This window comes from Aedes albopictus, chromosome 2 (genome assembly GCF_035046485.1).
Source record: "Aedes albopictus strain Foshan chromosome 2, AalbF5, whole genome shotgun sequence".
Classification (NCBI taxonomy): domain Eukaryota; kingdom Metazoa; phylum Arthropoda; class Insecta; order Diptera; family Culicidae; genus Aedes; species Aedes albopictus.
The window spans coordinates 450,404,023-450,430,474 of NC_085137.1; the positions used below are offsets into that span (position 1 = coordinate 450,404,023).

The following is a 26,452-nucleotide window of genomic DNA, read 5'->3' on the forward strand; positions in this document are numbered from 1 at the left end:
GAAGTTTTGAAAGATTTTTAAAGAAATTTCTTATGGAATTTCAGAAGGGATACCTCATGAGACTTTTAGTGGATTTTTTTTCAATATTTTCGAAAGAATTGCTTCAGGAATTTGGGAAGGAATTCTCACAGAAATTTCCGGATGAATTCCTCCAAGAATTTTTGAAGGTTTTCTTCAAGGAATTTTCGGAAGAATTCCTCACGAAAACTCCGAAGGAGTTCCTCAAGGAATATTCTAAATCTATTTCAAAGAAATTCCTCAAGGAATTCCCGAAGAATCTTCTAAAGGAAATCGTAGAAGAACTCTCGACGTGCTATGGAATTTCTCAAGGAGCTTTAGAAATGAAGGAATTCCTCAAGAAATTTCTGAAGAATTTGTCAAGGAATTTCCGGTGGAATACCTCAAGGACTTTCGAAATAAATTCCTGAAATTATTTTTAATTGATTCCTTTAAAACTTTCTGAATGCATTCCTCTAGCAACTTCCAAAGATATTCCTCCAGGAATTCCCGAAGGAATTCCTTTAGAAATTTTCAAAGATTTTTTTCCGGTAATTCCGAAGGAATTCATTAAAGGATTTTTCGAAGAAATTTCTCCAAAAATTTCTTAGGGTATTCCTCTATTCTTAGTTTGATTGGAATTTTTGAAAGAATTCCCAGATAAATTCTTAAAGTATTTTCTGGAGCTTCTCAAACGGATTTCTGGAGGAAATAAAAATGATATTTGTAAAGAATTACTGGGGAAATTCTCAAAAGAATGCATGGTAAAATTCGTAATAAAACTTCTGGAGGAATTTTTGAAGAAATTTCTGAAGGTATTCTCAACGGGATTACTGCAAGTTTTCCGAAGGTAATTTCTGCTGGAATATCTACATTAAAATAACCTGGAAAAATATTAAAGAAATTTCTGGAGAAACTGCTGGATAAATTCAAATTCATGATGGCATTTGTTAAGAAATTCCTGAAGCAATATCTTGAGGAATTTCTCAGGATTATAATCATATATGATTCTTCCATTGAACCATTCCTGTTAATCACCCATTTTTCATACTTCACTTTTATTTTTTTAATGATGAAGTATTTGAACTCCTTGTTACTGCAAAGTGGTTTTTGGTGTAAGGATGCTTGCCCCCCCCCCTGGCCGAAAAGCTGGCTACGCCCTTGATCCTTGGAGAAATTCTTGAAGGAACTCTAGAGAAATTCCTGAAGACATTCCTGGAGGAACCCTGGAGGTATTCCTGGTGGAATCACTGCTGGAGTTCCTTGAGGAATCCTTGGAGGAATTACTGGGACAATTCCTTGAGAAATTCCTGAAACCCTGGAAGAATTCCTGGGGGAATGCCAGGAGGAATGCCTGGTGGAATTCCTGGAGGAATCCCTAGATAAATTCCTGGAGGAATCCCTTAAGGAATTTCTGGATGATTCCCTGGAGGAATCCCTGGAGGTAGCCCTGGAGGAATTTTAATTCCTTAAAGAATCCCTGGATAAATTCCTGGAGAAGTTTCTTGAGGAATCCCTGCGGAAATTCCTGGAGAAATCCCTGGACGAATTCCTAAAGGTATCTCTGGAGGAATACTTGGAAGTATTTTTGGAGGAATTCCTGTAGAAATTTCTGGAGGAATCGCCGGAGAAATTCCTAAAGGAATCTCTTGAGGAATCGCTGGAGGAATGCTTGGACGATTTTCTGGCAGTTTCCCAGGAGGAATCCTTGGGGGTATTCTTGGAGGAATCTGTGGAAAAATTCCTGGAGGAATCCCTGGAGAAATTCCTAGAGGAATCTCTGGAGAAGTTTTTGGAGGGATCTTCGGAGGAATTCCTGGAGGAATCCCTCGAGGAATCGCTGGAGGAATTCCTGGAGGAATGCTTGGATGATTTCTTGGAAGAATCCCTGAAGTTTTTTATTGAGGAATTCCTGGAGGAATCTCTGGAGGAATTCCTGGAGGAATCCTTGCAGAAAAGAATGCGAATCTTCACAAGAATCAACGATTTTTTTCTCAAAAATTCCGAATTTTTTCTCATTAATTGCCGAAGAAACGTTCAAAATAATATACGAATATTTTCCCGAATTATGCCGAAAGAATCCCTCAACATAATGTAAGATGAATTTGCAAAGTAATTGCTGGAGAAATCCCTCAAAAAAAATTATGAATTATGAAGGAATTTCTAAAAATTGCCTAAAATAAATTTCAAATTATTTTTCGGAAGAGTTTTTAAAGAAATTTTCAAAAGTAGGTACTTCTGAAAGGATTTTATAATTATTGCTGAAAACGTTGTCGCAGGAAAGTTGAAAATAATGTCTGGAAAATTCTGAAAATATTGAATAAATTCGCGGAAGAATTGCTTAATGAATTCCCAAATAAATTGCCAAAAGAATTATTGATGAATTTGGCAAAATAACTTTAAAACGATTTACGACAATATTTGTTAAATATTGCCGCAGGAATTTCAGAAATTGCTGTTGAAATAATAACCAAAAATGATTTCGAGAATTTTGAATAAACTTCTAAAAGAATTCACAAATAAGTTTTCCGATCAAATTTAAATAAAATAATGTCGAAGAGAAAATAATTGTCCTTGGACTTTTTATGGGAATTTCCGAATTCCATACCATATTCATATTTATTTATAATAAGTGATTGCAGGCGACGAAAGGTACAAAACGCCTGGAATTCCGGCAGCTGTCTCCGATTGACCATCGCGGAAACCCTCCATACCGAGCTTGACGGTGTTCCCTCTGATGGTCACATTGTCCAAAAACCTCCGAATTCACCTCCAACACTCTTGATTTGCAAAATCATGATGTTGGATGTGTCGCAAGCCAGGTTTCGTAATTGTTCGGGAAAAGGCCACTATTTCCGGGTAGCCCCAGGTTCCCGAAACATCCGGGATGGTGGTCAATATGTCCAAAAATTTCTGAATATTCCTCCCAAATACTTGATTTGCGACACTATGTAGAATGGGACATGACAAATGTGTTTTTTAGAATTATGCTATGCAAAATGTCAGGTGTCAGGAACTTGCGAAATGTGTCTCCTGAAGGCACCCCAAACGTGACCCAGAACATCCGAAACCAGAACCAGGTAATCCCAATTTACTCAAACAATGCATTTGCAATAATAAAACGATAATTGAACACATTTGCAATCTTTTTCCATGTGTTTCTCACAAATAATCAGTGATTAAAAGGAAGTTGGTCCATTTTTGACCCTATTTGACCCCCCTTCAATAACTCAAACCCCAAGAACCAAAAAACCATTTTGATATTTTTCCATGCAACTAGGGATGTAGCGCGGTCTTCATTCCAAATTTTGTAAATATCGGTTGAAAAATGAAGTCACGGCGATTTTCTGAAATTAAATTTCTAACTATGACCAAAACTGGTTAATCAAAGGTTTTTCTTTCGAGTGGCATTGTTGTGTAGCTTATGGCAGTTGAACTGTTAACTCTATGGTAGATTTTTTCCGTAATTACACTGATAAAGGTTTTACTAGCAACTAAACTGCATAGTTCATATGAGATTTTTCCTTCTTTTAAAAATAGGCTGTGCATTCGAATTACACTGTTACGAAATAGTGGACCTTCCTTTCTTAGTCAAGCATATGGAATCATGAAACACATGGGAACAAATGCCCCAAATGGAAGATAACGTGCCTCTTTAGCCGGCCTTCCAATGTATATGAGTAGACATATAACTAATAAACGAAAGAAAAAATTATCAAAACTAATGATCAATTTGTTCGCAGGGTGACTGTGTTATGAAAATAAACAAAAAACATTAGAAAAACTGTGAAATTCTTATAAGCTTTATAAGAAGAGAGAAATTTAAAACCATCTCGATTAAACCAAGTGTCGTAGTGCAAGAGCCACAATTGAAATGGGCAATACAAGGTTTGCCGGGTCAGCTAGTGAATACATAAAAATAAAGAATCAGGGAACAAAAACTGTGTGCTAAAGTTTCCAACTGGATTTTTATTTGTCAAGGACATGTATAAACTGGAACAATGCAAATGTATACACATTTTTCTGATTGGAAATTATTGCCAAGGAAAACAAATTTTAAACGCCCAAATGTATGCACAAGAAATCAACCGTATACAAGTTATAAGAAAAAGTTAAACATTTTCAATACAACGACAGTATCGCAAACGTAACATGGACATGCATGAGGAGTACACAGGGTGTGAATTTACTATATATAATATACTAATGTTTCAGTTCAGTTCAGTGAAGTGAAGTGATCTGAAAATTTTTGAAGATGTGCACCCAGCTGGTGGTAATAATAACATAACCCATTTCTTTGGGAATTTTGAAATAAAGCGTTTTTGGCTTTAAAATAAAACTCCTTAGCGTTAATGTGGTCAGGGCGTTAACAGTGTGCACCCAAAATAACCAAAATTGGCATTTTATAATATTTCGCTTCCTGAGGGGGTGGTCCAGAATGTCGAATTGTTTAAAAATCCATATTCACTAAAACTGATGTGGTCAGGGCGTTAACAGTGTGCACCCAAAATAACCAAAATTGGCATTTTATAATATTTCGCTTCCTGAGGGGGTGGTCCAGAATGTCGAATTGTTTTAAAATCCATATTCACTAAAACTGATGTGGTCAGGGCGTTAATAGTGTGCACCCAAAATTGGAATTTTATAATATTTCGCTTCCTGAGGGGGTGGTCCAGAATGTCGAATTGTTTTAAAATCCATATTCACTAAAACTGATGTGGTCAGGGCGTTAACAGTGTGCACCCAAAATAACCAAAATTGGCATTTTATAATATTTCGCTTCCTGAGGGGGCGGTGCAGAATGTCGAATTGTTTAAAAATCCATATTCACTAAAACTGATGTGGTCAGGGCGTTAACAGTGTGCACCCAAAATAACCAAAATTGGCATTTTATAATATTTCGCTTCCTGAGGGGGTGGTCCAGAATGTCGAATTGTTTAAAAATCCATATTCACTAAAACTGATGTGGTCAGGGCGTTAACAGTGTGCACCCAAAATTGGAATTTTATAATATTTCGCTTCCTGAGGGGGTGGTCCAGAATGTCGAATTGTTTAAAAATCCATATTCACTAAAACTGATGTGGTCAGGGCGTTAACAGTGTGCACCCAAAATAACCAAAATTGGCATTTTATAATATTTCGCTTCCTGAGGGGGTGGTCCAGAATGTCGAATTGTTTAAAAATCCATATTCACTAAAACTGATGTGGTCAGGGCGTTAACAGTGTGCACCCAAAATAACCAAAATTGGCATTTTATAATATTTCGCTTCCTGAGGGGGCGGTGCAGAATGTCGAATTGTTTAAAAATCCATATTCACTAAAACTGATGTGGTCAGGGCGTTAATAGTGTGCACCCAAAATAACCAAAATTGGCATTTTATAATATTTCGCTTCCTGAGGGGGCGGTCCAGAATGTCGAATTGTTTAAAAATCCATATTCACTAAAACTGATGTGGTCAGGGCGTTAATAGTGTGCACCCAAAATTGGAATTTTATAATATTTCGCTTCCTGAGGGGGTGGTCCAGAATGTCGAATTGTTTTAAAATCCATATTCACTAAAACTGATGTGGTCAGGGCGTTAACAGTGTGCACCCAAAATAACCAAAATTGGCATTTTATAATATTTCGCTTCCTGAGGGGGCGGTCCAGAATGTCGAATTGTTTAAAAATCCATATTCACTAAAACTGATGTGGTCAGGGCGTTAACAGTGTGCACCCAAAATAACCAAAATTGGTATTTTATTATATTTTGCATCCTGAAAAAAAAATTTTTTTTTTTGAACTGAAGAGCTGGTTACTCAGTGAGTAACTTGGAGTAACCACGATGACACCACTGCCCGAGGGGGCGGTCCAGAATGTCAAATTGTTTAAAAATCCATATTCACTAAAACTGATGTGGTCAGGGCGTTAACAGTGTGCACCCAAAATAACCAAAATTGGCATTTTATAATATTTCGCTTCCTGAGGGGGTGGTCCAGAATGTCGAATTGTTTAAAAATCCATATTCACTAAAACTGATGTGGTCAGGGCGTTAATAGTGTGCACCCAAAATAACCAAAATTGGCATTTTATAATATTTCGCTTCCTGAGGGGGCGGTCCAGAATGTCGAATTGTTTAAAAATCCATATTCACTAAAACTGATGTGGTCAGGGCGTTAACAGTGTGCACCCAAAATAACCAAAATTGGTATTTTATTATATTTTCCATCCTGAAAAAAAAAATTTTTTTTTTTGAACTGAAGAGCTGGTTACTCAGTGTGACGTCATATCGGACAGTCCGCACCTACCATATGAACACCCTGCTCCGAACGGTGTCGATATAATGGACAGCCAGCGTGACATTGTCCACTGACCACTGACGTCTCCATAAACAATAGGTAGCTAGAAAGCGAGATAGATTAAAATGCTGAATCATATAAGTGAACCGAAGTGCGTATAAACTATTGCCTTTTTTAGATATAATTTATTGCACCTATAGGTGCAATTACTATAGTAATCAACTAGTGGTGGAGTAATGTATGAACAAATTCACTGCATGTTAGGTTTTAATTCTTACCCTTGAGCTTAGAATAATAAATTGTAGAATAGAAAATATTTGGTAAATACTCGACCGTACACCAAATGCAATGATCTGTGATGAACAAAACTTATTAGTATTAAGCCACAAATGCACTATAGTAATTAAGCCACAATGCACTATAGTAATTGCACCTATAGGTGCAATAAATTATACTCAGTGAGTAACTTGGAGTAACCACGATGACACCACTGCCCGAGGGGGCGGTCCAGAATGTCAAATTGTTTAAAAATCCATATTCACTAAAACTGATGTGGTCAGGGCGTTAACAGTGTGCACCCAAAATAACCAAAATTGGCATTTTATAATATTTCGCTTCCTGAGGGGGTGGTCCAGAATGTCGAATTGTTTAAAAATCCATATTCACTAAAACTGATGTGGTCAGGGCGTTAACAGTGTGCACCCAAAATTGGAATTTTATAATATTTCGCTTCCTGAGGGGGTGGTCCAGAATGTCGAATTGTTTTAAAATCCATATTCACTAAAACTGATGTGGTCAGGGCGTTAATAGTGTGCACCCAAAATTGGAATTTTATAATATTTCGCTTCCTGAGGGGGTGGTCCAGAATGTCGAATTGTTTTAAAATCCATATTCACTAAAACTGATGTGGTCAGGGCGTTAACAGTGTGCACCCAAAATAACCAAAATTGGCATTTTATAATATTTCGCTTCCTGAGGGGGTGGTCCAGAATGTCGAATTGTTTAAAAATCCATATTCACTAAAACTGATGTGGTCAGGGCGTTAATAGTGTGCACCCAAAATAACCAAAATTGGCATTTTATAATATTTCGCTTCCTGAGGGGGCGGTCCAGAATGTCGAATTGTTTAAAAATCCATATTCACTAAAACTGATGTGGTCAGGGCGTTAACAGTGTGCACCCAAAATAACCAAAATTGGCATTTTATAATATTTCGCTTCCTGAGGGGGTGGTCCAGAATGTCGAATTGTTTAAAAATCCATATTCACTAAAACTGATGTGGTCAGGGCGTTAATAGTGTGCACCCAAAATAACCAAAATTGGCATTTTATAATATTTCGCTTCCTGAGGGGGCGGTGCAGAATGTCGAATTGTTTAAAAATCCATATTCACTAAAACTGATGTGGTCAGGGCGTTAACAGTGTGCACCCAAAATAACCAAAATTGGCATTTTATAATATTTCGCTTCCTGAGGGGGTGGTCCAGAATGTCGAATTGTTTAAAAATCCATATTCACTAAAACTGATGTGGTCAGGGCGTTAACAGTGTGCACCCAAAATAACCAAAATTGGCATTTTATAATATTTCGCTTCCTGAGGGGGCGGTCCAGAATGTCGAATTGTTTAAAAATCCATATTCACTAAAACTGATGTGGTCAGGGCGTTAACAGTGTGCACCCAAAATAACCAAAATTGGCATTTTATAATATTTCGCTTCCTGAGGGGGTGGTCCAGAATGTCGAATTGTTTAAAAATCCATATTCACTAAAACTGATGTGGTCAGGGCGTTAATAGTGTGCACCCAAAATAACCAAAATTGGCATTTTATAATATTTCGCTTCCTGAGGGGGCGGTCCAGAATGTCGAATTGTTTAAAAATCCATATTCACTAAAACTGATGTGGTCAGGGCGTTAACAGTGTGCACCCAAAATAACCAAAATTGGCATTTTATAATATTTCGCTTCCTGAGGGGGTGGTCCAGAATGTCGAATTGTTTAAAAATCCATATTCACTAAAACTGATGTGGTCAGGGCGTTAACAGTGTGCACCCAAAATAACCAAAATTGGCATTTTATAATATTTCGCTTCCTGAGGGGGCGGTCCAGAATGTCGAATTGTTTAAAAATCCATATTCACTAAAACTGATGTGGTCAGGGCGTTAACAGTGTGCACCCAAAATAACCAAAATTGGTATTTTATTATATTTTGCATCCTGAAAAAAAAAATTTTTTTTTTTGAACTGAAGAGCTGGTTACTCAGTGAGTAACTTGGAGTAACCACGATGACACCACTGCCCGAGGGGGCGGTCCAGAATGTCAAATTGTTTAAAAATCCATATTCACTAAAACTGATGTGGTCAGGGCGTTAACAGTGTGCACCCAAAATAACCAAAATTGGCATTTTATAATATTTCGCTTCCTGAGGGGGTGGTCCAGAATGTCGAATTGTTTAAAAATCCATATTCACTAAAACTGATGTGGTCAGGGCGTTAATAGTGTGCACCCAAAATAACCAAAATTGGCATTTTATAATATTTCGCTTCCTGAGGGGGCGGTCCAGAATGTCGAATTGTTTAAAAATCCATATTCACTAAAACTGATGTGGTCAGGGCGTTAACAGTGTGCACCCAAAATAACCAAAATTGGTATTTTATTATATTTTCCATCCTGAAAAAAAAAATTTTTTTTTTTGAACTGAAGAGCTGGTTACTCAGTGTGACGTCATATCGGACAGTCCGCACCTACCATATGAACACCCTGCTCCGAACGGTGTCGATATAATGGACAGCCAGCGTGACATTGTCCACTGACCACTGACGTCTCCATAAACAATAGGTAGCTAGAAAGCGAGATAGATTAAAATGCTGAATCATATAAGTGAACCGAAGTGCGTATAAACTATTGCCTTTTTTAGATATAATTTATTGCACCTATAGGTGCAATTACTATAGTAATCAACTAGTGGTGGAGTAATGTATGAACAAATTCACTGCATGTTAGGTTTTAATTCTTACCCTTGAGCTTAGAATAATAAATTGTAGAATAGAAAATATTTGGTAAATACTCGACCGTACACCAAATGCAATGATCTGTGATGAACAAAACTTATTAGTATTAAGCCACAAATGCACTATAGTAATTAAGCCACAATGCACTATAGTAATTGCACCTATAGGTGCAATAAATTATACTCAGTGAGTAACTTGGAGTAACCACGATGACACCACTGCCCGAGGGGGCGGTCCAGAATGTCAAATTGTTTAAAAATCCATATTCACTAAAACTGATGTGGTCAGGGCGTTAACAGTGTGCACCCAAAATAACCAAAATTGGCATTTTATAATATTTCGCTTCCTGAGGGGGTGGTCCAGAATGTCGAATTGTTTAAAAATCCATATTCACTAAAACTGATGTGGTCAGGGCGTTAACAGTGTGCACCCAAAATTGGAATTTTATAATATTTCGCTTCCTGAGGGGGTGGTCCAGAATGTCGAATTGTTTTAAAATCCATATTCACTAAAACTGATGTGGTCAGGGCGTTAATAGTGTGCACCCAAAATTGGAATTTTATAATATTTCGCTTCCTGAGGGGGTGGTCCAGAATGTCGAATTGTTTTAAAATCCATATTCACTAAAACTGATGTGGTCAGGGCGTTAACAGTGTGCACCCAAAATAACCAAAATTGGCATTTTATAATATTTCGCTTCCTGAGGGGGCGGTGCAGAATGTCGAATTGTTTAAAAATCCATATTCACTAAAACTGATGTGGTCAGGGCGTTAACAGTGTGCACCCAAAATAACCAAAATTGGCATTTTATAATATTTCGCTTCCTGAGGGGGCGGTGCAGAATGTCGAATTGTTTTAAAATCCATATTCACTAAAACTGATGTGGTCAGGGCGTTAACAGTGTGCACCCAAAATAACCAAAATTGGCATTTTATAATATTTCGCTTCCTGAGGGGGTGGTCCAGAATGTCGAATTGTTTAAAAATCCATATTCACTAAAACTGATGTGGTCAGGGCGTTAATAGTGTGCACCCAAAATAACCAAAATTGGCATTTTATAATATTTCGCTTCCTGAGGGGGCGGTCCAGAATGTCGAATTGTTTAAAAATCCATATTCACTAAAACTGATGTGGTCAGGGCGTTAACAGTGTGCACCCAAAATAACCAAAATTGGCATTTTATAATATTTCGCTTCCTGAGGGGGTGGTGCAGAATGTCGAATTGTTTAAAAATCCATATTCACTAAAACTGATGTGGTCAGGGCGTTAATAGTGTGCACCCAAAATAACCAAAATTGGCATTTTATAATATTTCGCTTCCTGAGGGGGCGGTCCAGAATGTCGAATTGTTTAAAAATCCATATTCACTAAAACTGATGTGGTTAGGGCGTTAATAGTGTGCACCCAAAATTGGAATTTTATAATATTTCGCTTCCTGAGGGGGTGGTCCAGAATGTCGAATTGTTTTAAAATCCATATTCACTAAAACTGATGTGGTCAGGGCGTTAACAGTGTGCACCCAAAATAACCAAAATTGGCATTTTATAATATTTCGCTTCCTGAGGGGGCGGTCCAGAATGTCGAATTGTTTAAAAATCCATATTCACTAAAACTGATGTGGTCAGGGCGTTAATAGTGTGCACCCAAAATAACCAAAATTGGCATTTTATAATATTTCGCTTCCTGAGGGGGCGGTCCAGAATGTCGAATTGTTTAAAAATCCATATTCACTAAAACTGATGTGGTTAGGGCGTTAATAGTGTGCACCCAAAATAACCAAAATTGGCATTTTATAATATTTCGCTTCCTGAGGGGGCGGTCCAGAATGTCGAATTGTTTAAAAATCCATATTCACTAAAACTGATGTGGTCAGGGCGTTAACAGTGTGCACCCAAAATAACCAAAATTGGCATTTTATAATATTTCGCTTCCTGAGGGGGTGGTGCAGAATGTCGAATTGTTTAAAAATCCATATTCACTAAAACTGATGTGGTCAGGGCGTTAATAGTGTGCACCCAAAATAACCAAAATTGGCATTTTATAATATTTCGCTTCCTGAGGGGGCGGTCCAGAATGTCGAATTGTTTAAAAATCCATATTCACTAAAACTGATGTGGTTAGGGCGTTAATAGTGTGCACCCAAAATTGGAATTTTATAATATTTCGCTTCCTGAGGGGGTGGTCCAGAATGTCGAATTGTTTTAAAATCCATATTCACTAAAACTGATGTGGTCAGGGCGTTAACAGTGTGCACCCAAAATAACCAAAATTGGCATTTTATAATATTTCGCTTCCTGAGGGGGTGGTGCAGAATGTCGAATTGTTTAAAAATCCATATTCACTAAAACTGATGTGGTCAGGGCGTTAATAGTGTGCACCCAAAATAACCAAAATTGGCATTTTATAATATTTCGCTTCCTGAGGGGGCGGTCCAGAATGTCGAATTGTTTAAAAATCCATATTCACTAAAACTGATGTGGTTAGGGCGTTAATAGTGTGCACCCAAAATTGGAATTTTATAATATTTCGCTTCCTGAGGGGGTGGTCCAGAATGTCGAATTGTTTTAAAATCCATATTCACTAAAACTGATGTGGTCAGGGCGTTAACAGTGTGCACCCAAAATAACCAAAATTGGCATTTTATAATATTTCGCTTCCTGAGGGGGCGGTCCAGAATGTCGAATTGTTTAAAAATCCATATTCACTAAAACTGATGTGGTCAGGGCGTTAACAGTGTGCACCCAAAATAACCAAAATTGGTATTTTATTATATTTTGCATCCTGAAAAAAAAAATTTTTTTTTTTGAACTGAAGAGCTGGTTACTCAGTGAGTAACTTGGAGTAACCACGATGACACCACTGCCCGAGGGGGCGGTCCAGAATGTCAAATTGTTTAAAAATCCATATTCACTAAAACTGATGTGGTCAGGGCGTTAACAGTGTGCACCCAAAATAACCAAAATTGGCATTTTATAATATTTCGCTTCCTGAGGGGGTGGTCCAGAATGTCGAATTGTTTAAAAATCCATATTCACTAAAACTGATGTGGTCAGGGCGTTAATAGTGTGCACCCAAAATAACCAAAATTGGCATTTTATAATATTTCGCTTCCTGAGGGGGCGGTCCAGAATGTCGAATTGTTTAAAAATCCATATTCACTAAAACTGATGTGGTCAGGGCGTTAACAGTGTGCACCCAAAATAACCAAAATTGGTATTTTATTATATTTTCCATCCTGAAAAAAAAATTTTTTTTTTTTTGAACTGAAGAGCTGGTTACTCAGTGTGACGTCATATCGGACAGTCCGCACCTACCATATGAACACCCTGCTCCGAACGGTGTCGATATAATGGACAGCCAGCGTGACATTGTCCACTGACCACTGACGTCTCCATAAACAATAGGTAGCTAGAAAGCGAGATAGATTAAAATGCTGAATCATATAAGTGAACCGAAGTGCGTATAAACTATTGCCTTTTTTAGATATAATTTATTGCACCTATAGGTGCAATTACTATAGTAATCAACTAGTGGTGGAGTAATGTATGAACAAATTCACTGCATGTTAGGTTTTAATTCTTACCCTTGAGCTTAGAATAATAAATTGTAGAATAGAAAATATTTGGTAAATACTCGACCGTACACCAAATGCAATGATCTGTGATGAACAAAACTTATTAGTATTAAGCCACAAATGCACTATAGTAATTAAGCCACAATGCACTATAGTAATTGCACCTATAGGTGCAATAAATTATACTCAGTGAGTAACTTGGAGTAACCACGATGACACCACTGCCCGAGGGGGCGGTCCAGAATGTCAAATTGTTTAAAAATCCATATTCACTAAAACTGATGTGGTCAGGGCGTTAACAGTGTGCACCCAAAATAACCAAAATTGGCATTTTATAATATTTCGCTTCCTGAGGGGGTGGTCCAGAATGTCGAATTGTTTAAAAATCCATATTCACTAAAACTGATGTGGTCAGGGCGTTAACAGTGTGCACCCAAAATTGGAATTTTATAATATTTCGCTTCCTGAGGGGGTGGTCCAGAATGTCGAATTGTTTTAAAATCCATATTCACTAAAACTGATGTGGTCAGGGCGTTAATAGTGTGCACCCAAAATTGGAATTTTATAATATTTCGCTTCCTGAGGGGGTGGTCCAGAATGTCGAATTGTTTTAAAATCCATATTCACTAAAACTGATGTGGTCAGGGCGTTAACAGTGTGCACCCAAAATAACCAAAATTGGCATTTTATAATATTTCGCTTCCTGAGGGGGCGGTCCAGAATGTCGAATTGTTTAAAAATCCATATTCACTAAAACTGATGTGGTCAGGGCGTTAACAGTGTGCACCCAAAATAACCAAAATTGGCATTTTATAATATTTCGCTTCCTGAGGGGGTGGTCCAGAATGTCGAATTGTTTAAAAATCCATATTCACTAAAACTGATGTGGTCAGGGCGTTAACAGTGTGCACCCAAAATAACCAAAATTGGCATTTTATAATATTTCGCTTCCTGAGGGGGCGGTCCAGAATGTCGAATTGTTTAAAAATCCATATTCACTAAAACTGATGTGGTCAGGGCGTTAATAGTGTGCACCCAAAATAACCAAAATTGGCATTTTATAATATTTCGCTTCCTGAGGGGGCGGTCCAGAATGTCGAATTGTTTAAAAATCCATATTCACTAAAACTGATGTGGTCAGGGCGTTAACAGTGTGCACCCAAAATAACCAAAATTGGCATTTTATAATATTTCGCTTCCTGAGGGGGTGGTCCAGAATGTCGAATTGTTTAAAAATCCATATTCACTAAAACTGATGTGGTCAGGGCGTTAACAGTGTGCACCCAAAATAACCAAAATTGGCATTTTATAATATTTCGCTTCCTGAGGGGGCGGTCCAGAATGTCGAATTGTTTAAAAATCCATATTCACTAAAACTGATGTGGTCAGGGCGTTAACAGTGTGCACCCAAAATAACCAAAATTGGTATTTTATTATATTTTGCATCCTGAAAAAAAAAATTTTTTTTTTGAACTGAAGAGCTGGTTACTCAGTGAGTAACTTGGAGTAACCACGATGACACCACTGCTTTTGAGGCATGCGGCGCGATTAATCGACCATTAACAACGATTAATCCGAAGTACATGTTCTGTTGTTATATGGTGTATGAGTGTGATGGATTGACACATATGATTTTAACCAAAACTCTTATGTTGGTTGGTGAGGCTGGGAGCAACATATAGCTCATTCTACGAAGGCAATGAATACCTATCACAGCTGTTAAGCTAGAAGATCAGGTTACAAGCCTTCAATCCAAAGGGACAATTTCTTCAATTTCTTCAATACGTAAGCAGTCTTCTTGTTCAAAACCGTAATGTTGCCATTGAAAAAATATGGACTGTATTTTAGTCTAGCCATTCATTGAAAGAATCCTGGAAAACAATAGAATCGACTACTTCTACCGTTTTTCTTGTTATTATTAATGCATGCAGTACATTGCACAGTGGTCCACGAACCAAATTTACGAGGAGAGATGCATTCAACGCCTTAAAATGAGCTTTTAGGCAAATATGGTCTTCTACAAAGTTGTCCCTAATAATAAGGCCTCCTTTAAAATGTCCATGAAAATTAGGGTGATCCATATTTTAAAAAAAATTGGTAACCAAACTTTTTTATTTGCATACGTTCTTCGGGATAGTTGTAGATTTATCAATTTTGAGCAAGTTTGCTGAAGACACTTTTTATGTAGCTTTAAAATTGATCGATCTAGAACTATTTTTCTGAATAAGCTTAGGGTGGTTCAAGAAAAACGGGGTTTCTGGCGTTAATTTTTTCTGTTTCGATTTTTCATCAAAGTCGCCCAAAAAACACTTGTAGAGCATTTGAAGACGCGTCGTTTCGTGCGCTGAGATGGTCGTTATCTCTTTTGGTTCAAAAGTTACAGGCGTTTTTCTTAAAAAAAATCATAGTTTTTTAAAAAGGTGTTATGATGGGCTGGGACAAACATAAAAAATATCTTTTGCCCGCATTCAAAAGAAGAAATGTTGTTATAAAACATATCAAAAAATTAGAGGGGTGTTATTTTTGTAGCTCAAGTGAAAAATACTTGAAAAGTGCCTATTTTTCCTAGAAAATCATCAATATCTTTTGAACGGAATGACGTAGCAACATTCACAGCGCACGAAAATGGAAGCTCTAAAAGTGGTTCTTAGACGACTTTGACGAGAAATTTGAAACAAAAAAGATAAAGCAATTAAACGATTTTTTCTAGCGTCACCCTATGAAAGCTATGGGAAAATGCTCCAAATTTGGTCAAAACAGTTTAAACGCTTTCTTTTTTGTTTCAAATTTCTCATCAAAGTTGTCTAAGAACCATATTTAGAGCTTTAAAAAACGCACATTTTCGTGCGCTGAGAATGTTGCTACGTCATTCCGTTCAAAAGATATTGATTTTCTAGAAAAAAAAAGGCACTTTTCAAGTATTTTTCACTTGAATTACAAAAATAGCACCCCTCTATTTTTTTTGATATGTTTTATAACAATATTTCTTCTTTTGATTGCGGACAAAAGATATTTTTTATGTTTGCCCCAACCCGTCATAACACCGTTTTAAATGCGCTAATACTGCTCGGAACAAAATTTTTGCGAAAAATCAATGCATAACAAATTACGGAAAAAAACTTATTTTATTGTTTCCCAGGAATCGCATAAGGATGCACGCTGTACATCGTATAAAGTACTATTTTAAGTCACTATCGCATATATGTACGGCTGAGGGACAATTTTCATCGCATATGATTTTTTTTTATCTGTTTTAACGAGATTTTTAGCCCTTGGCTAGTTCATCTCGGGACCCACGCTTTACTTCCCTTCCGAAGGAAGAACTCACATTTTGTGAGTTTGTTGGGAGTGGGATTCGATCCCAGGTCCTCGGCGTGATCATCGCATATGATGTTATTTTTTGAACTTACTGCGATGTATCTGATAAAATCATATTACAGTGCAAATTAACTTTTATAATGCATGACTACATCGTAGTAGACGACATTCCGATGTTTTGTTGCGACGAACTTTGCTTATTCGCAAAAACGTTCGAGTGAACTCGCAAAGTGTCAATTGAATTCGCATAATTGCGTACTGCGATAATTATACGACTTCGCTTGGTGCTTTTCTAATTATGTCAGTTTAACTCGCATTGGTGTACAAACTAAATCGCATAAAAGTGGAAATAAACTCGTTCAAATGTATATACAAACTCGCATAAGCTAGAATCGTTAACGTTGGCATAAAGGGTGTTACGGTCAAAATTTGGTCACACATTTTTTTTTCATAACTTTAGACTGCGTACACCAAAACAGCTGATTTTTGGACCAGTAATGCTACATTATATGTAGCTTATACCATAAAATTTTCATCAAAATCGATTGAATATTGGTTGATATATAGATAAAACCATCGACCTACCTTTTTAAAATTTTGTACAAGGGCGCTCCATAGTAAATTTTCGGAAATTTAAGGTTAGTAAAGCACAATTTTGATTATAGAACTACCAATACTGCTCCGATTTTTATCAAAATTTTACAGTATAGTACTATTATGAAAATATGTTCTTAGTAAAATTTTGAGCCATTTAGTATGAATACTTTCAAAGTTGTAGCAGTTTGAATATGAAAAAAAACTGACCGGGTGCCACTTAAGCAAATATAACTTTGTAACGGATGGATCAAATTGAATGAAATTTTCACACAACATTTTGATATGCATACTTCACATACAGATAAATTTTCATTTAAATCGGTTAAGTATCTCTGGCTCTATTAATAAAACAGTAAAAATGTGTTCTTATTTGTGAATCCTCTTTGTACAAAATTTTAAAATTGCAGTTTTCAGGGTTCACAATATCTCCGCAAATACTAAACCGATTTTGATGTAAATTTTATGGTATAAGCTACATATAATGTACCATTACTGGTCCAAAAATAAGCTGTTTTGGTGTACGCATTCTCAAGTTATGAAACAAATTGTATGATCAAATTTTGACCGTATCACCCTTTACGTTGCAATAGCGCATACCGTAAATCGTATAAGATATCGCTTCAAGTCATATAGCGTCATTATTTTCCCGTCAATGCACGTATAGCGCCTCCACTTTTGTACGCATAAGGCACTTTTACTGCATATTATGCGATGTAACTTTACCGTACAAAAGTGCGTATAACATGAACATAAACTTCATTATACGTGCAAATTGGTTGTCTGGGTTGCCACCCTAATTTTTTCCTTAAAAATACATAATAGCTCAGACACCCAGAGCCGTAGCGCGCGGTTGGCCAGGTTGGCCCCTCAAAGGGTGCCAGTCTTAGAGAGGCGCCGAAAAGACCTAAGGCTCGTAGAAAACAGGATGATGCTTATGTTTTCTTGAATATTTTAAAAATTCCACTATTTTTTGATTGATGATATACTTTTAATATTCTCAAAAAAAAAATAGGTTTCACAGGCAGGGATGTCTTACATACAGATTTATCTGTGTTATACAGATTTTTCAAAATCAATACAGATAGCGATTATATGAAATACAGATTTTCGATTTGTATGGGATACAGATTTCCCACTCAAATTGTATATGGGATACAGATTTTTAAATGACTGATACAGAAAATCATCTGGCGTCTCTGTTCACAGATAACATCATGGTAACCTGAGAATTCATCTATATCCTCTTCGAACGAGTGTAATCAGTTTCGTACCTTTTAATTCCGCCCTATGTAACATGGGGCGGAATTAAAAGGTATGAAACTGATTACACTCATTCGAAAAAAACTATTTTAGTTTTTTTATATAGAAAAGTGCTTTCATGAGAAATATGCTTTCAAAATTCTAGTGAAAGTTTCTCATTGGGGTATTTCCGAGGATTTTCTTCATATTTATTGAAATATTGCTATTATTTTTAAACAAATTTGAATTTATCTTGAAATTTATTCAGAAGTTAGTCAAATGATTGTCCAGATATTTCTCTACGGATTTTATAAGATAGTTTGTCATGGATTTTCGGCAGGAATTCTTTCCAAAAATCTTTCAGTGATAAATTAGCAAGTTTTCTTCAAGGATACCTACAGAAATTCCTGTGCAAATTCCTTCAAAAAATCTTCATGCTTCTTTTTCTCAAAACTTCTATATCATATTTCTTTCCTAGGTTTCTCCTGAAAAATATTCAATTAATTTCTTTAGAAATTTTCCACAGTTTCCTTCAAAATTAATTATACAGATTCCTGCAAAAATATCTTTAAGGATTATCCTGAAACCCTTCAGTAGATTACTTCAATAATTCCTCCATGGATTCCTATAGAAAATTTTGTAGAGTTTCCTTGAGAAAATTCTTCCATAATTTGATCAAAGAAGGTTCTAGTATCGCTTTGAAAACCTACCTTCCGAAATTGTTCCATGTTCACTAGAGATTGCTCCATACATTCTGCTAGAAATCTCCTAGGAAATCTTTCATGAATTTTCTCATAAATTCCTTCAGAAATCCATAAATTTGGAATTTCTTCGGAAATTTCCTTTGATATTCCGTTGGGAAATCTACCAATGACTTTATACAAAACTTCTCCAACAAATTCTTTTGGAAACCTTCAATTGATCTCTCTAGAAATTTCTCAAGGATTTCTTTATAAACCCTTCTAGAGATTTTTTTTTTAGAATATCTCCATCTCCAAGAGATTGATTCACCAATTTTCCGAAAATTCGTCCAAGTATTCTTTCGGAAATTGTTCCAGTATTTCTTACACAAATTCTTACAGGCATTATTTTAGAAGTTTCTTTACGAACTACTCCTGAAATACCTGCAAGAGCTACAACATGAATTGCAATGGAAATTCTTGTTGAAATGTCTCTTGGATTTTTATATGGACCAAATATTCCAAAAGAATTCCTTTAGAAATTCCTACATAATTTTATTTAGTAATTCCACCAGGAAATCTTCTAGAGATTTTAACAAAAACTAATATAGAAATTTCTTCAGAAATTTCTCCTGGTTTTTATCCATATCCATGGATTGTCTAATGATAACTGCAAATTTTTTAACCAATCTTCTGGAAAATATTTTTATTAAACTTCATAACAATTTATTTATTGATTCACTATCTTCAACCTAGCTAGTTGTACAGACTGAGACTTAATCTAATTCCTTATCCTATTTTTAAACGTTGTCTTTGTAATATTAAAATCAAAATTGTCGCTGACTTCGTTAAAAAGCCTACAGCAGAAATGCAACGGGTTGAAATGTCCATAAAGCGTTCGATGCATTGGTAGGTAGAAGAGAGCATGATTCCGAAGACGGCGAGTTGGGGCATGAATATTCAATTGAAAAAGCAGCTCTCCACAGTCGATGTTTCCTGCCAGCAGATCAAAGCAGAACAGTCTCTGCAGCATTATCCTTCTCGATGCTAGTGTATCCAACTGCATCAGCATACACCGGTTTTCGTATGGGGGTAACCTCACCGCGTCCCTTGGAATAGTTATTGGAAAATTCTGGTAAAGCAAATTAAACCAATTGACGGAAATCGGTAAAATAGATCGGTTGAGATTTTATGGAAACCCCTGAAACTCAATTAAGTATTTTTAAAACAAAATTCTTTTGAACAAACATCCAGAAAAGAAAAATAAAATAAAAAAAAAATACTGTAAGAATGTTGTTTTGAAGAAATTTAGGATTCTGAAATGTAATTTCTAATGGTTGTGCTGGACTTAGTGAGGTTGATGAAATGCTAAATGTGTTCGTTCTTGGGCTCGTAGGGTGCCTGTACCAATTATGGCACTACCTAAGGAAAACTATTTGTACAAAAATAAAAAGAAGACCAACGAATGTCATCAACGTGTTAAAAGACTGCTTAGTTTCCATACTTTACAGGAAAAATATAGAAACGGAGCCATAACTACTTTTAGTATTTATATAAGCGTGTGCCAATGATAGGAACACTGTACCAGCTATCGATACATTTTTTGACTTCGGTTCCTTTTAGCACTATTTGCATGCATTCCTTATGGGATTAGCCATAACTGGTACACTATGGCGAAAAAAAGTGCAAGGAAGCCGAAATTGTAAGGAAAATGATTTATTTCTACCATAATTTGAGCAAAATGTTGAGTTTAAATGACTGCAACCATCTTTTGTGAACGTGATCTGTTGTTCACAATTTTTTTGTTGTTGATTTAAAGGGTGAAAATCAACTATGGCGAATAATTGGCACCATAGCCATAACTGAAACACTTAAATTTTTGAAATTTTGGAAATTTTGGAAAATTTTTGGACGACTCCCATGGAAATTCCAAAAGAAAACCACTATAAAAAAAAATAAAAAAATAACAACAATGTCCAATTGTCGTGGGTCACCAATCTGGATACTTGCCAAGGGCGCCATGCGTCCACGCTTCGACTCTGCAGACACCATAAAAGAAAACGATACGATATTTTCGATAAAGTTATTCAGAATTAAGTGCTTCTGAACTTTGTAGAACATTTCATTGCTGTATATGGAAACAATGAAAAGTTGACATCTTGCGAGCCATTTGGACCATCCAAATTTCACCGTCGCGATCACCAAGGCAATCTTTGTTTTTTTCATTCGCAAGATCATGAAACATTTAAAATAAGTAGAAAATCATGGCATACGCAGCAATTTAATCTGTTTAGAGATTGGAAACAATGTTCAAAAAAATATGAAGAAACTTTCCCGAAGACAGTGTATAGCTAGAACTAATGATTTAGGCGTAAATATTTGTTCCAGTTATAGAGCCCATGGAAACGTCGGGTAATCCAAAACTAGCCATTCAGATTGACCCTAGACCGAGAAAGCCAACATCTGTACACTAGAAGAATTATAAGTTTACCACAATAAAACGTGTAATTTTGGATATTATATTATGTATAGCAACTTTGTTGACCACTTCATCAGAATGAAAATGAAAAGTCTAAAACAATCCATTGTATGGATATGCCATATGCTTTTTGAATTTTTTACATTTTTGCCACACAGGTGGAAGCAGAATACGAAATATATAAATAAATCAAACGCATTTCTCATGACGTTGATTCCTCTTTCCCCTATTCACGTTCATTATATGCTTGAGAGTTAAACAAATCCGAAGCATATTATTCAATTTTGATCGGTGCAGATTATAAACAGAGAAATGGATAGCAAGGGAGAAAGAACAATCAAAACAAAATGTGTACAGAAAATTATACACAGTGATAATATGTGATTGACATTTGCACGCCGAACATGTGGCATGTGGCAAATAAAACGGAATTTTTTTTGTGATTTTTTATATCAACCACAAGACACAAGCTTTTAGGGAATATGTATCCATAAATTACACCTCGCTTGGGGGTAGGAGGGGGGGTATTTAAACAAGTGTGACGACTGATACAAAAATTCAAGAGTCTTCATACAAAAAGTGTGACATATCTGGGAGGAGGAGTTGCATATCTTTCTTCAAGACGTAATTTGAAAACGCTCTCTTAATAGTAGAATTTATAAATAAACCCAGATGCAATATTATTCAAAATTCACACTTTTAAATTGATGTACATACCTCAAACATAATATTAATTACGTTCAAAACTATCATAATTTTTTTCTTACCGTGTAACTACCGACGGCTATGACAAGATTTCACCTTTCAATCATCTAGCTCAATCGTCGGCAACACTTTTATGCCAGCAGAAGAAAATATGTAAATACGAAATGGGCAATCTCCATGTTTGGTCGTCTCAAGTGACTATTTTTAGAACCGGAACTTGATCCGCCTTTGGTTTGGTTTTTAGTCAGTAGCGGTCTATTACTTATGACCCGTGAAGCACGTGATCTATTGCGAACTTTTCGATTGTCCATTGCTGCCATGGGTTTTTGCAAAATCCTGAGGATTGGTTTTGATGATAAGCAAATTAGGTACTGTATGCCTGACTTTAGGTCAAAGTTTTTGAAAATATTTATTTCACTTGGAATTGACCTGTTTATGCTACGTTAAACCGTAGTCTGGTTTAGCATATCTTTCTTTGTGTAAATTATAAACCAATTGAAAAAGTTACGTTTTCATAGCTGAATCTGCTCAAATGCAACACGCATCCAATTATTCGCCTTTTCCCTCTCAAAGTTGCGTATGCTCAATTTAGTTGTCACCACAAGCCGCAGCATGGGAGAATGTCGAAAACCAGCAACCCCATTATTAACTCGATCATGTAATATCCGCTACTTTACCATCCATCAGTTACAGGGCTCTAAACAGCTGACTACTACTATATGTTTAAGGTGTCAACAGCTGCATTCGATGGCAACACAAGCCGGACACATCTGCTGGAGATGGTTTTTCTAAGTCGAAAGGCTTTACTATTGAGTCTGCCGGTCCCACAAAGGCTCCATCAAAATCCGATTAACGGTTCCTTGGCTAATTTTAGTCGAATGAATCTCAACGTCAACAACATGGTCTCTAATGCGGGGCATGAAAACCGGCTTACCTCAGTGTGACACCAATATCGATGACGATTGATTGTTTCTTTTAGGTGCAGAAGCCGCGAAATGACCGCCGCGGCGGTTTGTTGATTGTTTCACGTTTGCTTTATAAGCTCACGTTGGAAACAAGATGTTCTTTAATAAAAGCGATACATCAGCTGATTGTTAACAAAGTAATAAATGATATGATGTCAAATTACAGGTAACAAAATATCAGGCAATTAAACCTCCATTTACGAACTAATATGAGAGTCTTGTAAGCTGAGTAAGTTAGTGAAAAGATGCCTTGCTCCTGTGAAATTGTCTGACATACAATGGAAAAGTCATACAAAAATATTATCAAAACTCTTAATTATGTACTACAATACATTATCTCCAACATTCTATCAAACAAACATTATTCATAGGAAGATATACAAACAGACAGATCATAACAACTACAAACAACTGCAATAATAGTATGTAGCTGTGAAGGCCTTTACTGCCAGAATGATTGGACAACCGATCTTGTACATTAAGTTAAGTTCTTGGATATCAACTCACTTTAACTTTAAGAACCTTGTGATTACATAACAACTGGCTACAAAATTCATAGAAATGTTGTAAAACAAAAATCCCTAACCTTACACATCACTTCTCTATTGCAGGCAACAAACTCATCTCCCACATCGGTGACCTGCAAAGTACAAAGCCCTTGCTCTCGCAAGACCTTCTGGACAGTCGGGAGTCCCTGCAGCAGATGCTCAACACCATCGACAAAAAGCAGTCCACCATAAACAGTGCCCTGCTGGACCTGGAAAGAAACGTCGAGGAACTACGAGAACTGGCAACCCTGGAGGAAGGCGTATCCTACGTAACCAACTGGATCCTCACGACGGCCGAGACGATGTTGAACGCTCAGCTGAAGGTGGGCTACGACGTCACCACCGCCGACAAGCACCGCCTGGAACACGAAATCCTCGAGCTACAGTGCTGGAAGACATACGGCTTCTACGCGGAGCTAATCTACAAAATTGACAACTTTCCAAAGATGAAGGACTCGGCCCCGTTCAAGGACCTGATGTCGCAGCGCGAGTGGATGGACTTTGTGTGTCGGAGTTTTGCCCAGCGGTTGGAACGACGGAGGAATGTACTGATCACGTCGGTGCGGTTCTTCCGGCTGGTGGCGGAGTACTTCGATCGAACCAGCGAGGTGTTCCAGTCGTTGATCATGGGCGACAAGGTGGAGGATTTCGACTTGGCCAGCGCGAAGCTGCACAAGCTGAAGGATAGTCAACAAACATTGGGTGAGTTTCTTGAGGGTCTGTTGTTTGGGTTTGAGTACCTTGAAGGACACTTCTAGCTTCAAATTATTGCTAAGTAATTAGTAGTATGTCTGTAGATCTTGAAGGCTTAACTTTTTCTAAATCTACTTTAAACAGTACATTAACAAACGTAGTTTTGTGGATCATTTCCGGCGGGTGCTGAAATAAGATCGGTTTTTCTTATAGAAGCTAGGACATACACTTGAAGAACGAAGAACATCCAAGAATAGCAATACATGAAATGACTCCATAACATGAACCTTTTAAGTTCATACCGACAAATTCAGCTTATTTGAGATTTTTTTCTGAAAGGGTCTTTGGATTTTTTGGCGGAATTTCTTTGGCAATTTCTTTGAAAATTCGTTCAGTATTTCTATCAGATTTGGACCAACGAGGTTTCTTTTTGGTGTTTCCTCCGGCATTGGTAACTTTGCTATGGCATGGGTAATTCATTTGGAAATTAATTTGGCAACGCTCTTGAGAATTCTTCGGTAATTATTTTGGGAATTGATTCAGGCAACTATTTTTTCATTAGACCTACGAATTTTCTTGTTCCAATTTTCATCTAAGTTTCACCGGCAATCCATTTGGTAATTCCTACTTCACATACTTTGTTATTTTTTCGGTAATTCCTTTTCAAATTTATTTTGCAGATTTAAAAGCATCTTCCTTGATTCGTTCATACAATTTCTCAAGTATTTTTGAAAATATTTTGTATGATTATTTTAAAATTATCTTTAGTAGTTCTTCTAAAAATTCTCAATTCCATAACTTCAAAAAATTCATCGGTTATTGTTTTAAAAATTGAAAAGAAAAAAACTAAAATAGTTTAATTTGGAATAGCCGAAAGTTCACACGAATTATCGAAGGAATTTCCAAAAGCAAATGCTAGAAAAATTCCGAAGGAATTGCCGATGGAATTTCCAAGAATTTCCACAAAAATTGCCAAAGCAATTAATTAGCGGACAAAACCCAAAAAATGACCTAATCAATTCCCAAGGGAGTACTTACTACTTACTTTTAGTCCTGAGCATTTATGGTGGTGCAGTTGTTGAATTGAAAGATCTCCATCTTGGGCGATTGCCCGCCATCACTTTGATCTATGACTGTGGCCAGGTCAAATTTCTGTCGACATCCTTAAACAAATGCCGAAAGAATTTGCTGAAAATATTCATAAGGCAATTAATAAATACAAAGAAATTGCAGTCATCATAAAAGAATCGTCGAAAGATTTTAAAATAGAATTGCTAAAATGAAATGTCTTCTAAAGGAATCCCGAAGGAAATGCCAAAAGAATTGCCCACAAGTATCCAGAAGAGTTGCTGAAGAAATTTCTAAAAAAAAACTTACCGAATAAGTTTTTAAAGGCATTACCGAAGAACCCCCCTAGAAATTGCCGAATGAAGTCCTTGAGAAATTACCAGATCAGTTCCTAAAGGAAACTCTGATGGAATTTCCAAAAAGTTGTCGAAGAAATTTCCAAAAAATTGTCGAAGGAAAATCCGAGTCTCAATGAATGTACCAAAGGAATTGGAAAAAAAATATTTAAAAAAAACTGTCAAAGGAATTCCCTACGACATTTTTTTTTTTTCAAGGAATACGCAAATAAATTGCCGTAGAAAAATTATCGAAGGATAACATTCAGCCAAATAAGCTTAAGATTTCCAGAGGGCGCAACTAATAAAATGGCCTTTAAACAATTCATAAGGATCCGAATGATTTTCATAAAGTTTTCGAGTCCAATTTCTTTATATTTTCTTCATATAATACTCAAAGAAATTAATAAAGAAATTCCTGAATGACTTCTGAGGGAATTTCCAAAAAAAATAATGTTCAAAAGAATTGCCGAATGAATTATCTAAATAATTGACGATGCCTTATTAGCCCAGTGAATTGGCAGTATTTTCCAGAAAATTCCTAAAAGAAATTTTAGAAGGGATTCATAAAGCCTTGTTGAAAGAATTTGAAATGAAAAAAAAACCGAAGGGCAAACTAATATCAATAGAATTGGTTGATGTTTTCTCTAAAGAATTGTCAAAGAACAATTTCCAAAAAAAATACTGTGAAAATGAAAAAAAAAAAGTAATTGAATCATTTCCCAAAGAAACTACCGAAGGAATTTCCGAAGAAATTCTCAAGAATTGCTAAACAAATTTCTTAAAAAGTTCCCGAAACGGTCTTGATATTTTCTCAATTTCTTATAATAAAAACTGCCGAAGAGAATACTGATATTAATAGAATTGGCTGATTTGTCCTCTAATAAATAGCAAAAAGAAAAAAATCAAAAAAAAAAAATAAAAATAAAAAAAAATTGTAGAAAATTAGAAAATAAAAACCATTACTA

General features: G+C 36.3%; 1 protein-coding gene across 9 annotated transcripts in view; it reads left to right on the forward strand.

The window, feature by feature from the left end:
• LOC109419679 (titin) overlaps positions 1-26,452 on the forward strand; it is a 556,752-nt gene that overhangs the window by 170,362 nt on the left and 359,938 nt on the right. For all 9 annotated transcript variants that reach the window (XM_062853862.1, XM_062853867.1, XM_062853868.1 and 6 more), the window contains exon 6: positions 23,452-24,090. In XM_062853862.1, coding sequence (XP_062709846.1) covers positions 23,452-24,090 — 639 coding nt within the window. The remainder of the gene's footprint in view (positions 1-23,451; positions 24,091-26,452) is intronic.